The sequence below is a fragment of the Elephas maximus genome, chromosome 2, assembly GCF_024166365.1.
Source record: "Elephas maximus indicus isolate mEleMax1 chromosome 2, mEleMax1 primary haplotype, whole genome shotgun sequence".
Taxonomy (NCBI): domain Eukaryota; kingdom Metazoa; phylum Chordata; class Mammalia; order Proboscidea; family Elephantidae; genus Elephas; species Elephas maximus.
In genome coordinates this window covers 53,443,683-53,461,405 of record NC_064820.1, presented here as the reverse complement: position 1 = coordinate 53,461,405, position 17,723 = coordinate 53,443,683, and the positions used below count along the sequence as shown (strand labels likewise).

Genomic DNA, 17,723 nt, shown 5'->3' with positions numbered 1-17,723 from the left:
TTGTATTATGAAAATGGAAGGTTTTGATCCACTGCCATGAAGACTGATTCTGGTACTTACTATACATAGATCAGCAAATCAATCTACAATAAATGTTTATTGTGGCAGTGAATAATTCAGAGATGGAATGGCTTCTTAACAGTGGAAAATTTGAGGAATTGATCTGGAAAGATAAAGACTATCTTCTCTTTTATGAGTTCCACTTATAAATAACATTTAGAAAATTATCGAGAAACAGACATTAATTTATATACAAGCCCTACACTGTTATCAATTTCAGAAAATTCCATTTCTCCAGTTAAAAAAAAATAACTGATGTTTCAAAACTCCTTTTCTGCACCAAAAAGTATTCTAATGCTTCAGACAAGTTTACTTCTCTTATGTTATAAATTTATTCCAAACATAGGTTAGAATTTGGTCAGATCTAGGAAGCATGTTATTGGGAATTAAATTATTCACATGGGCTTTCATGTGATCGATTTTTTTCATTCCTGAAGCAATAGGAACGAAATTGTATACTTAGAAAAAAATTAAAGAACCCAAAGTTCGGTTTGCTTACTTTCATCTCCCCTTTAATGACTCCCAAATATAAACCCCTCCCTTACCCTTAAGATTCCCACATACAAAAGCTCATACCAGGAAAGAATGATTAGAAAGAAACATTAGAAAATAAAGAAATATGATCTTTGCAGGTTTGCCAGTTGGATTTAAATTGGAGTGAGAGGCTTCTTCTCCATTTATGAAATGTATGGTATATATGAACTGAGGAAGTTAAGTGTTTAGGGATGAAGCTGGAAGAAAGATTTCCTACCTGAAGTAATGCTTGTCTGATCTGCATGCTGAGCATTGACTTCTTAATAAAAAGATAGACTTTATTCAGCTTAACTTTAAATTTGTACTGTTTTGGGAAATATAACCACTACATTGCCCCCCCACCCCCATAACCTTTAGAAAGCACATGTATTAGTATTTTCATGATATACATATATATATATATATTCTTTTCTTCTTAAAATCTTATTCCAAACATTTGAATGACTAAGATTATAAGGAGGTTAGATTTAGATTGAACAAAGGTCACCGCTGAGGATAGTCAAGCCTGCATCTGCTGTGTTCACTGATGCCTGTTTCGAGGGGGGAAAAAAAAAGAAAACACAACCAAAAGACTTTTATGCTTTGACTTGAACTGTAGTCATCATGGTCCTAATCATAGTGCTTATAATCAAGCCTTTTTTTCTCACTCTCTAATTTTTCCTTTCCTTCGGGAAAGCACCCTCACTTTGAGTCAAGTTCGTCCCACAATCTCATATTTCAGATGCATTGGTTGAAGGACGAGTCATGTTGTGTTGGAGCTCAGAAGAGGCAGTGCTCATCAACCAGCAGTTTCCCTGAGCTAATCCTCACCCCAGTTAGCTGATTCGGCCCTCTGGATTCTGACCACTGCAATGATCAATCACACAGCTGTTCTATTCAGCCTCATCATCTCCCTATTCTTACAAATTATTGCATTATGACCACCAAGACAAAAAGAAAGAGAACAGGGATCAAAGTCATCAAAGCCATGCATCCTGAAAGAAATACTCAACGTGACCAGAATTTTCCATCTAAATGACAAGGTATAAAACACTATTTCTATCAAATCCTTAACAACCAAATGCATGTGATTATAAGAAATTAGAAGATGGATGTTGCCGTGGTGGTGGTGGTTTTAGCTTTGGTTTTCATTCATAATGTACAGGAAACTCACCTTCTTATTTGGGGGCCATTCTCTCCAGGCCTTAATAACCCCATGATTTATTTAACTCTCATACTTAGAAAGCAATGACTTCAGAAACAATCAGTGTTGCTCTACTAATAATAAGGCCAACACTGTTTTTTTACTCTGAGGCTGATATTGATTCAACCATTTTGTGAAAATAATTTATCACCTGCCAATTGACTTCTACAGTTACTGGAATCATCAGGCATTCTGCTACACCTGCAAAGAAATACAATGAGGCGTCACATGTATAACCATCTTCATTATATTTGTGAAATATTTGTTGAGCACTTAGATTTTTGTGACAGTGTCAGGAGTAATTACTGTAAATATCTTACTGAATTGAGCTATCAATTCTTATTACATAAGATGATGCAAAACAGTGTTTTGTGTAAAAGAATGGTAAAACCTTTTGAAGTGTCTGTAAAGAATTCATTTTTTTATCACCTTATCCTGATGAAAAGATATTCCAGAGCTAAGTAGAAGTTATTTGCTTAAATCTTTCTACTTAGTGATAAAATGATATCTAAAATGATATATAAAGATGATTTTCAAATAAACAAAAACAAAATTTCATTCACTGTCTTTTAACTGCTCAATGGCACATTCATTGTAATTGTAAATCAGGAGAAGAAGACTTGGAAAATCTCTAAGCCATAAGGATTATTTAAATAAATGAATATCAATTCGATTGCAATTCACATTTCATTTTCCTTTATATCTCTTTTTCCTGGAAGTCCAGCCCAGTAATCCAAAGCAACTGACATTGTTGTTGGGTCGATTTCGACTCATAGCAACCCTGTAGGACAGAGTAGAACTACCCTATTAGGGTTTCCAAGCAGCAGCTGGCAGATTTGAAATGCCCACCTTTTGGTTAGTAGCCATAACTCTTAACCACTGTGCCACCAGGGTGCCATTGAGTATACAGAATCTGTAAATGAAATGTTTCCCTTTTGTACAAAATTAAAATAGGTAGCATTCTCTTGGGTCCACATTACTTGAAAAAATGAACAAAACATAATCCAATCTATTAACTTCTTAGAGATGTGAACAAGATAGGAAAGTATGCATGGTCATGTTACTAACAGTGAATTCCCTATGACTTAGTAGAAAAGATTAAATCTTTTTTTGAGGATAAGCTTTGAGAGTTAACAAGACGGAGCAATCAAAACAGCAGTCAACACCCATGCTGATGACAGAAAGCAACACTGGGAGAAGGTATATGTGGAATGTGGTTGCTGTAATTTCTAAATTTTACATTTTTATATAAGGCAGGCCATCCTAGATGTTTCCTGAAATTGGTTAAATTCATATTAGTAGTATTTCCCAACTCACTTTCAGTGTCCCTCTCACCACTGATGAAAACTCTGCTATGCAATAGACAATGTTGTGTGTTCATTATTTTATTTTCTATGCCTGGGCACATAGGAATCTATTTCCCAGCATCCTCTGTAATAAGTGGGACTATGAGACTGAGTTCTGATCAAGGGGATATTGTAGAGGTGATATAAGCCACATCCTTTGGCAGAAACTGTGAGTGAGAAATAAGTCTTGTGTAAAGCCATTGATATTTCAGGCTATATATGCTCCTGCAATATAGACTGATGGGGGGGCATTGGTGGTTCAGTGGTAGAACTCTTGCCTTTCACGCAGGAGACCTGAGTTCAATTCCTAGCCAATGTACCCTCATGCACAGTCACTATCTGTCAGTACAGACTTGACTGTTTCTATGATGCTGAACAGGTTTCAGCCGAGCTTTCAGGATCACCACGATCCAATCCACAACCGACCAGGGCAACATTTTCTTTCATTTTGCATGAGGTCACCATGAGTTGGGCCTGACTCCAGGGCAGCTAACAACAGCAACAGTATAGACTATCCTATTCTGACATTGCCTTCTCTTTTCTGCTTCCTAATCCACCAAAACCAAAACCAAACCTGTTGCTGTCAATTCCAACTCATAGAAACACTACAGGACAGACTAGAACTACTTCATACAGTTTCCAAGGAAAGGCTGGTGGATTCGAACCTCTGCCAACATTTTGGCAGGCAGCTGTAGCTCTTAACCACTACACCACCAGGGTTTCCACAGACTTCTGTTTCTACTGGTAATGTTTACTATTTCACCTCTTCCAAGAGGAATTTACATTTCAATAAGGTATTCAGGAGCAAAAAAACAAAAAAACAAAAAACTTTCAAACTCTAAAAGATATGAATCTGTAATAGAGAAATCTGGGCACTGTGACAAAGAGCGAGGGGGACTCATTTATGGAAAAATAATTTTGGTAAGTTTCTCTAGTTATATCATTTACTCCAGTATTATTTACGAATATTTGTTCTCCACATTTCTACAGTTGCTTTCTCCAAGTATAAGGTGCTATTTTAGCAAGGAACAATAGAAGGAGAAAAAATACCTCTCTGGCTACACACTTTTGACAATTGTAATTCTATGAAAAGAACAGATCATAAAGTGATTTATTCAAACAGGTCCATGCACCAAATAACTTACCTTCTTAAAATAGTTCATATTCAGATTATTTGCATAATAAGTGTTATAAGAGTTCATTATTGTGCTCAAAATCCTTTTGTGCTTCTCTCTGTGACATATAAATTCTTACAAACAAAATTTCAGACATCAGATCATATCAGCTCCATTTATTTCAACTGCGTCCTCAGATTCCCAAGCCTGTTTATTTTATCATTAGGAGCTATAATAGGCATTCGTTATGAAAGCGGAGGTTGTATGGCATTTAAAAAGAACATGAGTTTTGGAGTCAAACCTTGGTTTAAATCTCATTTCTGTCATTTTACTATTCATATGAGTTTCATGGAGTTAATCTAATGAGTTTCAATTTCTTCATATGTTAAAGAAAAAAATACCTATCCCACAGGATTGGTAGGTTTGTTTATAGACATTGTTGTTATGTTGATTCCAAATTACGGTGACCCCATGTATGCAGAGTAGAACTGCTTCATAGGGTTTTCAAGGTTGATCTTTTAGAAACAGATTCTCAGGTCTGTCTTCCAAACTGCCTCTGGGTGTGTTTTAACTACCAGCCTTTCGGCTAGTAGTTGTGCACTTAACTGTTTGTGCCACCTAAGGACTCTTTTGTTTATAGATACTGTTTATGAAGCCACTAGCACAGTGCTTGGCAAAGAATATAAATTCAATTTATAATAATCTAAGGATTATTTTTTTATTTATATACAACTAATATGTTCAAAAATGCACAGAATTTAAAACTTTGATAATTTTACACATCCATGAACCCACCACCCAAAACAAAATGGAGAATATTTCCATCGCTCCAGGAAGTTCCTTCAAGCCCCTTTCCAGGCAGTCTCACCACCACCACCCCACCATAGGCAATCACTTTCTGGATTCTATCATCATACATTTGCTTGATTTGGGACTTCATAGGAGTTGAGACATAGAGTACATATATACTCTTCTATTCTTGGCATTCTTTGCTTAACAATATTTTTGAGATCCATTCATGCTGTTACATGAAGTAGCTTGATCTTTTTCATTGTTGTGTAATAAATAATCCATTGTATGAATATACCACAATTTACTTACACTCTCACATGTTCGTGGGCTTTTGAGTTACTAGTTTTTGGTTTTGAATAAAGCTGTTATGAATGTTTTTGTGTGAGTTTTTTTGTGAACTTATGTTTTCATTTCTCTTTGCTGGGTCAAATGGTAGATGAATATTTACCTTTATTCTCTAATGTTCTGTAATGTTTAGCAATTCTCTAAAATGTTTGGTCTGTTTTATATTCCTACTAGCAATGCATGGGCATTCCTGCTGCCGTATAGCCTTGCCAATGTTTAGTGTTATCAATCTTTTCAATTTTAGCCGTATTAGTGGGTGTGAAATGGATTATACCTCAACATAAAGAAAACAAAAATCGTCACAACTGGACCAATAAGCAACATCGTGATAAATGGAGAAAAGGTTGAGGTTGTCATTATTATAAGAACTCAAGAAATGGTTTAAACACAGAAGAAAACATTCTTTGCTGGTTACAAGAGTGGGGTGGGAGGGAGAGGGGTAACCACTAACTATATAATAGATAAAAATTACCTTAGATGAAGGGAAGGACAACACACAATACAGGGGAAGTCAGCACAACCAGACTAAACCAAAATCTAAGAACTTTCCTGAATACAACCAAACACTTCAAGGGACTGAGTAGCACGGGCAGGGGTCTGGGGACCATGGTTTCAGGGTATACAAAAGTCAATTGGCGGTCTCGCGTCCCCAGCGATTGCCGGCTCCGGCTGCGGATCGCCGCTCCTGCCCGCGCCCGCCATGCGGGGGACGCGCCGCTGACCCGCGCCTACGACCCCGAGAGCCGGGCGCGCCCGGAGAAGACGCAGAGGAGCAATGAGCCGCCTGCCCTGGACGCTCGCGGCGCTGCTGCTCGCGCTGCTGGCGGAGTGCACAGAGGCCAAAAAGCATTGCTGGTATTTTGAAGGACTTTATCCGACGTATTATATATGCCGCTCCTATGAGGACTGCTGTGGCTCCAGATGCTGTGTACGGGCGCTCTCCATCCAGAGGCTCTGGTATTTCTGGTTCCTCCTGATGATGGGTGTGCTCTTCTGCTGTGGTGCCGGCTTCTTCATCCGGAGGCGGATGTACCCCCCACCACTGATTGAGGAGCCTGCGTTCAACGTGTCCTACACCAGGCAGCCCCCGAACTCTGCTGCAGGAGCCCAGCAGCCAGGGCCGCCGTATTACACCGACCCCGGAGGACCAGGCTTGAACCCTGCTGGGAATCCCATGGCGATGGCGTTCCAGGTCCAACCCAATTCACCCCAGGGAAGCACTGCCTACCCTCCGCCCCCGTCCTACTGCAACACGCCGCCGCCCCCATACGAACAGGTGGTGAAGGCCAAGTAAGCGGGGGCCGGGGACACCTGCCCGTGTGAAGAGGCACCACGGCCACACTGCAGGGAGACAAGTGGGCTCCCGGGTCCCACAGGCCCACACCCAGCCTTCTCTGTCCCCGTCAGTGTTCCTGTAAGGAGCGGTCTGACAAGCCGCTAAGGGCAAATTTCACTTTGATCTCTTCAAAGCAAGCACAGCTCCCTTTCAAGTTTCCACGGAGGACCAATATTTGAATTCACACTGTGTCTCCTCTCACTTGTTTCTGTGTAATCTGTGCTCTCAGGCAGTGCGGTGACAGTTGCCGAGGGTTGCAGTCTCCTAGGGTGGTGAACCCAGATCCTCAAAAGAGAGACTGGGAGGAGGAGGGCGGGGGGGGGGTGTGGAATGGGGGGCGCAGCTGAGTGGTGAGCACGCGCAGAGGGCCCAGGGTGCGGCATTCTGTTGGGGCGCTAGGCAGGCTTCGCTCCACAAGATCGAAACGCCTGCCCACTGCAGGGAGATGGCCCGGTGGAAGGGACTGACTCAGAGCCGAGCCCCAGCGGGTCTTTTTCAGCCGAATGCGCTGAGGGAGACAGGCAGCAGGAGGATGTGTCCGGGCCCTGCTCTGTCCCTGCGCACCTCAGTGGCTCATTGTGAAGACATCCCCTCTGCACAACTGGGCTGGGAAGAGCAGGTGCGGCCCCGCTTCCACCTCCAGGAATGAAGCTGGATGTCTACAGCTCCCTGAGAACCACTACAGAACATTTCTTACAGTCACGGGAAATCACTCCCTGCCCAATCTGGAATGCTACGTTTTATGAGTTCTTGGTCTGACTTGGAGAAAAATTCTTCGCCCTTTTCCAGTGCGTCTGAGGAAGCACGTGCGTAATGTCCTGCCCTTTGAGGTCGGATGAGGAGTGTGTCTTCCTGGGATGCTCAGGGCCGCTCAGTCTGTCATCACACCTAGAGGTTCTTGCTGCTTCCGAAGGCAGCTCTGAGATGGTGGGTTTGATGGACACTTTCAAAGCAGAACTGCCCCACTCGGGCATACCTGGCATGGACGGCACAGTGGACTCCAGGGGGGAGGTGTCCCGTGGGAGTAGAGACTTCGGTTTTGAGCCTGGAGCAGCTGTGGTGGCATTTGATCTCAGCAGGTGTGTCTTGGCCTCTGAGGAGCGGGAGCAAGCTGAGAAAAAGAGGAGAAAGCAGACATCCCAGGGCTGAAGAGAGATTTCTTCAAAAAATACTAAGTTGATTTTTACTGAATTTAGTGAAATTAGAATGCAAACCCCTGGATAAGAAACATGTCTCACCTGGAGTTGCTAACCTGAGCAGGGCCGTTCTGGTCCTTGGCATAGTTGGTAGTGTTGATAGTGTACCCAAACCCAAATGTAGACCCGGTGTGTCATATAGCAGGGTGAAGCAGTGTAGCCAAGACACCTAAGTCCCCCTGTGTGTAGTAGTGTAGGTAGTGGGGAAGGGGCAGTGCTTATTTTTGAAACGATCTAATTGGAGCCTCTTGAGAAATTGTTACTCCTTGAACTTGAGCAGAGGGACAGCTCACTGGAGGATGCTGAGTATTTTCATTACCCCAGACCAGGAGTCTTGGCCTCCATGCTTTGCCAGGGTATTTGTATGTGGTAAAAACCCAGTTGTTGTAGAGTTGAATTAGACCCATCAGGACCCCACGTGTGTCTGCATGGAACTGCGCTGCATAGGGTTTTCAATGGCAAATTGTCAGAAGTAGCTTGCCAGACCTTTCTTCCGAGGTGCCTCTGGATGGACTCGAACCTCCAATCTTTCAGTTAGCCGTTGAGCACGTTAGCCATTTGCACCACCCAGGGACTTCTTGTAAGGGGTAGGGAGTGAGCCGTAGGGATGGGGCAGAAGTCACTGCTCCACGACTTGTTTGAGGATAGAGACCTGGGAGCCTCCTAGGAAATTGCACGGGAAATGCTTGGGAACACAGTTTGTGAACACAGATGCTACCTTTGTGTGACTTCTGACCTCCTGTCACTGACTGCAGTACCTACCCACACTCGCCTCCCTGGTTTAAACGAGAAGACAAAGCACAACGTTTGCTGTTTACAACCAAGGAACAACTACACAGGGTCCAAAAGCTCACCTTCCTCTAGGCCATTTATTTCGCATTTTTATCTTCAATTAGCACGTGGAGAGCTGGCCCTGGAATTGCACAGGGTCCGGCTGAACAGGCACCCAAAGGCCTATGACTAAATTTTGTTGATCTTTTTGATAGCACATCATCTCAAGAGACCAGATGATTGGTAGTGCTCAACAATTTTATATTCCCATGTTTGTGTAAGGTGCGTTTTGTGTTCCCTTGAACCTGGGCTAGAACCCCCAGTGGACACTGGTACTGTGTACTGAAACCACCTCTGGTGACATTTCCCGGCCATTCTCATTTCTTGTGTGCTGCTGGTGGGCTGTCCCCACCTTGTAGAGTGAGTGGCAGCCCCTGGCGTACCAGGTCCTGTAGGGCCCGTGGTTAGGAGAAAACTTGAAGCTGATCTGTGCATGCTTTTCCTCTGCAATGTTTGGCTCATTTCCTTATTTTCTGTTCTTTTGATAGGTTCCTGTTTCCTATGTATGCAAAATAAAAATAAATTTGGGCAAAAAAAAAAAAAAAAAAAAAGTCAATTGGCATAACAAAGTTTGTTAAGACATGTTCTGCATCCCACTTTGGTGAGTGGCATCTGGGGGCTTAAAAGCTAGCAAGTGGTCATCTAAGGTACATCATTTGGTCCCAACCCTCCTGGGGCAAAGGAGAATGAAGAACACCAAAGACACAAGGAAAATATGAGCCCCAGAGACAGAAAAGGCCGCATAAACTTGTTCTTAGGTACCTTTGAATTGGTTCCAACTTGTAGTGACCCTATATACAACAGAACAAAACACTGCCAGGTTCTGTGCCATTCTCACAATCATTGCTATGGTTGAGGCCACTGACAGACAAGTGGTGAATTACAGCATTAGGTTTTACATTTAGTTCTGTGACCCATGCCGAATCAACTTCTGTATATGAAGTGAGGGATCAAGTATTATTTTTTTTCCACACAGATAAAAATGATAATGAGTTAATGCTGAACTTACAAGTATGGGTTTCACTCTTTGTGTTTCTATATTAGATGTAGCAAGGCATGTTATTACACTTGGTTCAGAGTCTCTAAAGTAACTTTAAATGATTGAGACACCTTTTGACCCAAAATGTATTGTATTAGTGATATCCCTTCTTGAAAATGTTATAAAAGAACCACGTTTAAGTAAAATTGTCAAGTCAGTGACAATTTCCACGGAAATAACATAACAGAAAACCAAACCCGTTGCCATCTGGTTGATTCTGACTCACAGTGACCCTATAGGACATAATAGAACTGCCCCATAGGGTTTCCAAGGAGTGGCTGTTGTATTCGAACTGCTGATCTTTCGGTTAGCAGCTGAACAACAGCAAACTTATCTGAGAACTAATGAAAGTAAATGTGTTAATGTTTATTATCCTATTCAGCTGACTTATTTCTAGATTTCAAATCATATCTTCTGGACATGATGTCAACTCAAACAAAGGAATTTAATGGTAGAAATTTCAGACTTACTCTGTGAAAGTTGATAGGAAAAGTATTTTGAGTCAACCAGCTCAACAATGGTCCACAAAATCCTTTTTTTTTTTTGGTAGTCCATTACTTGACTTCGCCTCAGACTGGTCCTAGTGTTTATAATATAGAATCACCTCTACTTCTGTCTATACACCCATGAGAAAAGGTACTTAATCTTGATTTGATCAGAATGGAACTAATTTGATTACATGTTATATCACCCACAGTCACTTTTCTACAGCCCTGCAAAATGAAATTGCCGGTACTTGGCTGAGTCTGGAAAGTTAAAGTGAAATCAATGACTGCTAATTATCTCCTGATTGCTTATTACATGGTAAATTCAAATACATAGAAATTCAATCTGGATATTTCTATACTTGTGCCAAAAGAGAATTTACAAGGTTAGTCAACTTCAAAATGTCTGCCTGGTGGGAATACTTTCTCTTAAATGTTCACATTTATTGTCTCTATAATTGGGATTCACCACATTGCTCATGACCCTACATGGTAAAGGTCACTAAAATCAACAGTTCAATTCCAACTGTAATATTTAATATATCCCATGATGAATTTCCAGTTCCATCTCCCTTTTTAGATAATAAATGATTTTTATAATTTAGTGACTTCTTCACTGAGAACATTTTCTTTTACATAAGCCCAAACTCCTCAAATTCCTTCTTTTTATGCACATTTTCTATTGCATTTTTTTTACTCAAAAGACTAAGCAGACAGCCATTTCTTATCAATAGCCTCTTTTCCCATTATGGAAGATCCAAATGACTGCATCCATTTATTTCAAAGTTTCTGAGAGAAGCCACACTACCTTGGGCACTGGCTCCTGTAGCATTCTGAGGAAATTTTTTGTAAATCAAATTCTGCTCAAATGTTTCTGGAGCTATGTTTGCATCAAGGTAAGAACAAGAACAGCAACTTCAAAATTTTCAATCGTTTGGATAAAACCCTCATTCAAACTTTAAAGTAGCAGTGTTTATCTTTGGTGATTTTCACACTTTTTTTCTTTGTTTCCTATTCTGATTTTATTTTACCCACAGGCTCTGTTCTAACACCTTGGGAATCCCAGTGCTCTTGAATCTTTGTACCAAGATGAAAAGTTACTTGATAAATTGATCCATTTTACAATTTAGTTTGAGTATTATTACACCCTCAAAAAATGCCACATTCATTGTCAAAAAGAACATTTTAAGATCTATCCTGAAGTACAATGCTGCCAGTGATAGGATAATATTCATACATCTACAGGGAAGACCAGTTAATATGACTATTATTCAAATTATACACCAACTACTAAAGCCAAAGATGAAGAAATTGAGGATTTTTACCAACTTCTGTAGTCTGAAATTGATCAAACATGCAATCAAGATGCATTGATAATTTACTGGTGATTGGAAAGTGAAAGCTGGAAAAAAAGAAGAATCAGTAGTTGCAAAATATGGCCTTGATGATGGAAACAACGCCAGAGATCGCGTGATAGAATTTTGCAAGACAAATGACTTCTTCGTTGCAAATACCTTTTTTTCAACAACATAAGGCACGACTATACATGTCGATCTTAACAAAATACACAGGAATGAAATCGACTTCATCCGTGAAAAGAGATGACGGAAAAGCTCAGTATCATCAGTAAGAACAAGGCCAGGGGCTAACTGCAGAAGAGACCATCAATTGCTCATAATGCAAGTTCAAGTTGAAGCTGAAGAAAATTAAAACAAGTCTACAAGAGCCAAAGTATGACCTTGAGTATATCCCACCTGAATTTAGAAACCACCTCAACAATATATATTTGATGCATTGAAGAGTAATGACTGAGCTGGGGAATGATATAAAGGACATCACACATGAAGAAAACAAGAGGTCATTAAAAAAGGTAGGAAAGAAAGAAAAGAACAAAATGGATGTCAGAAGAGACTCTGAAACATGCATTTGAATATAGACTGGCTAAAGCAAAAGGAAGAAATGATGAAGTAAAAGAGCTGAATAGAAGATTTCAAGGTGTGGCTCTAGAAGACAAAGTAAAGTATTATAATGAATTAGAAAACTAAAAGGGAAAAACATGCTTGGCATTTCTCAAGCGGAAAGTACTGAAGAAAAAGTTGAAGGCTTGAGTTGCAATATTGAAGGATTCTATGGGCAAAATATTAAATGATGCAGGAAGCATCAAAAGCAGATGGAAGGAATACAGAGTCACTGTACCAAGAAGAATTGGTCGGCTTTCAATCATTTCAGAAGGTAGTATTTGATCAAGAACCAATGGAACTGAAGGAAGAAGTCCAAGCTGTACTGATGGGAGTAAAATGTGGCAGTCTGCTTCCATAAAGTCTACAGCTTTATAATGGGGCAGTTCTACTCTGTCCTATAGTTTGCTATGAGTTGGAATTTTCTTGATGGCAATGGGTTTGAGTTTGTTTTTTACCCTTACAACAGCTCTGTGAGGCAGATGACATAATTATCTCCAGTTAACAAATACGAAAACTGAGGCAACAGGGTGGTTAAGTAACTTGTCTAAGCCACACAGGTAATAATAAAAATACTTTACCGTTGTCCACTTTTTACAGGCACTGAATTTAGTGTGTTTCCATGCATTATTTCCTTTGCATTCCTAAATTCTACTAGTAGCCACTGGAGGAAACTAAGGCTTAGAGAGAGCCAATCATTTGTCTAGTCTCACCTTGTAAGTGGAAAGCCTGAACCCAGAAACCAGTTCTGTCTGATACTTAAGTGTATCCTCCTAATTACTATGCTGTTTCACAATAATATATAAAAATTATTGCAAATAATTTTGCTAATATAAGAACAGGAAATGGCAGTTCTATCTTGGGCTCCTAGAGGATTATATTGTGTGACCAAACCATGAAGCACATTCTTTCTCCCTCATTTCTCAACCCGAATATGCTTTTTCTGTACTACTGCAAAATGTTGCAGAAGATAAGCAGTTGCCCCAATAAGAAGTTTGCTTTGAAATAAGACAGCAAAGGGGCAGGAAAGGAAGCATCCAGAGATGAAGAGGAAGAGGAGTGGAGTCAAAGAAAACTAACCACTGCTCCTCCTCTGTCATAGCTCTCTCCAGCTATCTGATCTTTGACCCTCCCCAGATAAAAAGATAAAGATGATTCATCGGACAAAATAGAATGAAATTCAACTGAGGTTATGGGAGGAACTCAGCCACATGAGGCCAGTATGAATAGGTCATCTTGAAGAACTTTGAAGTTTCTTCATCAAGACTGGAGCCTGTTATCTGACTGTCTTAGTCATCTAGTGCTGCTATAATAGGAATACCACAAGTGGATGTCTTTAACAAAGAGAAATTTATTCTCTCAGTCTAGTAGGCTACAAGTCCAAATTCAGGGCTTCGGCTCCAGGGGAAGGCTTTCTCTGTCAGTTCTGGAAGAAGGTCCACGTCATCAATCTTCCCTTGGTCTAGGAGCTCCTCCATGCAGGAACGTCAGGTCCAAAGGACAAGCTCTGCTCCCAGCACTGCTTTCTTGGTGGTATGAGGTCCTCATGTGTCTCTGCTCATTTTTATCTTTTATATCTCAAAAGAGATTGGCTTAAGACACTATCTAATCTTGTAGATCTCATCAATATAACTGCCACTAATCCATCTCATTACATCATACTGATAGGACTTACAACACATAAGAAATCACATCAGATGACAAAATGGTAGACAATCATACAATACAAGGATCGTGACCTAGCCAAGTTGACAGGTATTTTGGGGGGACACAATTCAATCCATGACACTGACCAAATGTTAATTTTCAAAAACACTTTTCCTTCACTAAGCATTGATACTTGCAAGTAAGTGAGGTGATACAAAAGTTTAATAAGGTAACATTAAAATATATATGCAGATATATGGAACTGGTATGTAGTTAACAATATTTTCTCTAATTTTTCCACTGATATCTGACAGACCATGTTGTCTTATAATTATTTCTACTTATTTTTTTCTGTTTTCTTCAAAACACAACTCTATGACTTAGTAGCAAAAAGTCCTGATACTTCCCATCTCTCTTTCATGTTTTAGGGTACACACTGTTTTCTATATTTTCTGCTTAATCAGCCTGCTAAAAATCATGCTTGGCTTACTAATTTTTTTGTTTGTTTGTTTATGTTCACTTATTCTGATTTTGACACCTTTTACGTTTTATTTCCTGAGGTAATACTTCAGGTCTTTGTTTTCTTTGATTGTTAAGGGTGAGTTGAATTACATTTATTCTTTGAGGAAACCATTCCAGAAATTATGGTATCTGTTTCGTCTTTTAATTTTATTTTTAGAGCCACATAGTGATTTTTTTTTAATTTTGGTATTTGCTCATACAAGCCATTGGTCCCATTCACCAATGGGGTATTTGCTTAACAGCTCCATTGATTGAATCTCTCTATCTGAAATGTTTTAAACATAAAGCAAAAGTTCTTGCGTGGTGAAAAGTGAAGTTTTAGGGAATCAAAAACACCATTTATTTTGGTGTTTTCCCCCCTTTCATGGAATGAGTTCTAGGAATATTCCTTGGTTTTTCTTTTTTTTTTTCTCCTTGATAAATTTTCCAGGTGTGATTTTCTTTTACAGCTTAATGGAAGGGAAGCTGTCTAACAGTGAGAAAAGGCTCAGATTTGACAGATTTCTGCCTCATTATTTTAACTTTTTTAAGCTTCAGCTTCCTAGACTGTAAAATGGAAGGCAAAATACTTACATTGCAGCTTGATTCTTTTAGAGATTTGGGATAATGTAGGTAAAGTGCCACATATAGTATGTCCCCAGGTTAAGAATATCCGACTTATGGATAACTTGTAATCAAGAACAAACTACCGTAAGGCCTATTCTATTAAAAATTTGAGTTAAATACAATGGTTTATAATAATGAATGCATACACTACTATATTTATCAAGTTTAAACTGTTTTAGTGTATTTGGAAGTGTTTCTTAAGTGTTTTGTATGCATAGGAAGGTAAAACATATACCATATACAGTCATGTAGCACTTAATGTCCACAACATGTTCTGTGAAATAAGACATTATATGATTTGGATGTTGTGAGAATACCACATTATATACAGGCAGTCCCCAGGTTGTGAATGTCTAACTTACATACAACCTGTAGTTACAAACCAACCCCCATAAAGCCTATTATATTGAAAACCACAGGCATATATGCAGTCGTTGCCCAAATGGATGTTACGTGGTGCATAACAAACATTTGACTAACTGACCTTAAATAGGAACTAAGTGGATCTGTTCGACTTACCTACAAATTTGACTTGAAGACAGAATTAGGAACGGATCTCATTCATAACCCGGGAAATGCCTGTAGTTCATGTTTAACAAAAGAAGTAATTGTATTTAATAATAGAGTGATTCCGCAGGACTATCCAGTTTATATAATTACTCAGCTACAGGTACCCCACTGCCAACCTTTTTGTTCAAAAGTTGTGTTTTTGCTGTTTTTTTTTTTTTTTTTCTGCTTTCCCCACAATAGGACCAAACTCTAGCCAAGATTTTTAGAGTTATATTTTCCCATGTTGTGGAATAGATAATAGTAACCCTATCATATAAAAATTTAAGTTTTATGATAGTATTTTGTGATTGTCCACCATTTTGTCATCTGATGTGATTCTCCGATATGTTGTAAATCCTAATCTCTGCCTGTGGCTAATGAGGCAAGATTTGATTATGCTAAGGAGGATACGGGTGGTACGTAACACCCTTGCTCAGGTCACATACCTGATCCAATGTAAGGGGAGTTACAAGGAGAAGGAAGTGAGCAGAGAGGGGGACCTCATACCAACAAGAAGCAGTGCCAGGAGCAGAGTGTTTTATGATACCTGTCTCTTATTTCAAAACTACTTCTTCACAAAGAATATCCATGCCATCCAGTCCATTTCAATTCATAGTGACCCTATAGGATAGAGTAGAGCTGCCCCATAGGGCTTCCAAGGCTGTAATCTTTACGGAAGCAGGCTGCCGCATTTTTCTCTCACAGAGCTGCTAGTGGGTTTGAACTGCCAACCTATTGGTTAGCAGTTGAGCACTTAATCACTGTGTCACCGGGGCTCCTTTTAACACACTACAGTAAATCTGTAAAAGCCAGAACCCATGTAAGGTAGAAACCTGTCAGGGAAGAAAAACTCAAATATTTTCCACCGTAATAAGCCGTAGCAAAGTGATAAGACTGCACCCTGTCAAAGGCCAAAAATTTGTGAGGCTAGGAAAAACAAGGCAGACCCATCAAGTTCTGGATCTCACAGCTTTCACTGTATATGTTTTACTTATTTACCTTTCATCTTGCTTGTCTTTATCAGCTAGAATACAAGCTCCATTAGGACAGGGAATTTTTTCTGTTTAGGTCATTACTGTGCCCCAGTGCCAAGAATAACATCTGGAATATAAAGATGCTCAAACTCAACGTAGGTTTCCTCTCTATTATTTGGATTTGTCTCCAAAATTATAATAATGTCATTTCTTTTTTCTACTCAATTGATACATTTAGAATTTAGTTATTGTCTTAGTTATCTAGTGCTCCTATAACAGAACTACCACAAGTGGATGGCTTTAACGAAGAGAAATTTATTTCCTCACAGTCAAGTAGGCTAGAAGTTCAAATTCAGGGCTTCAGCTCCAGGGGAAGGCTTTCTCTTTCTGTTGGCTTTGGAGGAAGGCCTTTCTCATCAATCTTCTCCTGGACTAGCAGCTCCTCTGCGCAAGAACCCCGGGTCCAAAGGACACGCTCTGCTCCCGGCACTGCTTCTTGTTGGTATGAGGTCTCCCTCTCTGCTCACTTCCCTCTCCTTGTAACTCTCCTTACATTGGATCAGGTATGTGACCTGAGCAAGGGTGTTACATACCACCCATATCCTCCTTAGCATAATCAAAACTTGCCTCATTAGAGATTAGGATTTACAACATATACGAAAATCACATCAGATGACAAAATGGTGGACAATCACAAAATACTGGGAATCATGGCCCAGCCAAGCTGATACACATACTTCCAGAGGACACAATTCAATCCATGACAGTTATCAAGGAAATTATCATGAAAGCTGAAATTGTATTAAAATCATTTGGAAAAAGGAATGTTATTACGTGACATTAAAAAAAAAAAAAAAAAACCTACATGTTTTCAGACAAAAAAAATTACAGGCTTTAGGGTCATCACCAAAAACAAGATAAACAAAATTTCTACCTGGAGAATGTCCCTGAAAAATCAACTCAGTTTCTTCACAGCATTCATTTCACAGTTTCTAGAATTTTATTAGGTACAATGGTATTTCAGACATGAATCTCTGCCATCTAACTAAAAGCACACAATGACAACAACTAAGATTAAATTAATAAGTAATATGTGTTTTCTTCCTTAATTAAAAATCTTATTTATACAGAGCAATGATTGTCTAAAGACATTCATATTCTATTTTACTGTCTTTCTTATTTTATAGGAATCATAAAATTAACAT

At 39.6% G+C, this 17,723-nt stretch overlaps 1 protein-coding gene and 1 non-coding gene across 2 annotated transcripts; both read left to right on the top strand.

Annotated features, from left to right (window-relative positions):
- Positions 1-3,371: 3,371 nt before the first annotated feature.
- Positions 3,372-3,442, top strand: TRNAE-UUC (transfer RNA glutamic acid (anticodon UUC)). Its single transcript has one exon. It is a non-coding gene; the product is annotated as a tRNA-Glu (tRNA).
- Positions 3,443-6,019: 2,577 nt separating this feature from the next.
- LOC126064450 (vesicular, overexpressed in cancer, prosurvival protein 1) lies at positions 6,020-9,262 on the top strand. The gene has a single exon (XM_049863570.1). The coding sequence runs from the start codon at positions 6,151-6,153 to the stop codon at positions 6,667-6,669; it is 519 nt and encodes a 172-aa protein (XP_049719527.1). The 5' UTR covers positions 6,020-6,150; the 3' UTR covers positions 6,670-9,262.
- Positions 9,263-17,723: the final 8,461 nt, after the last annotated feature.

Excerpts from the sequence above, each read along its gene's own strand:
- LOC126064450 (XM_049863570.1), top strand. The coding sequence starts at position 6,151 with ATGAGCCGCCTGCCCTGGACGCTCGCGGCGCTGCTGCTCGCGCTGCTG.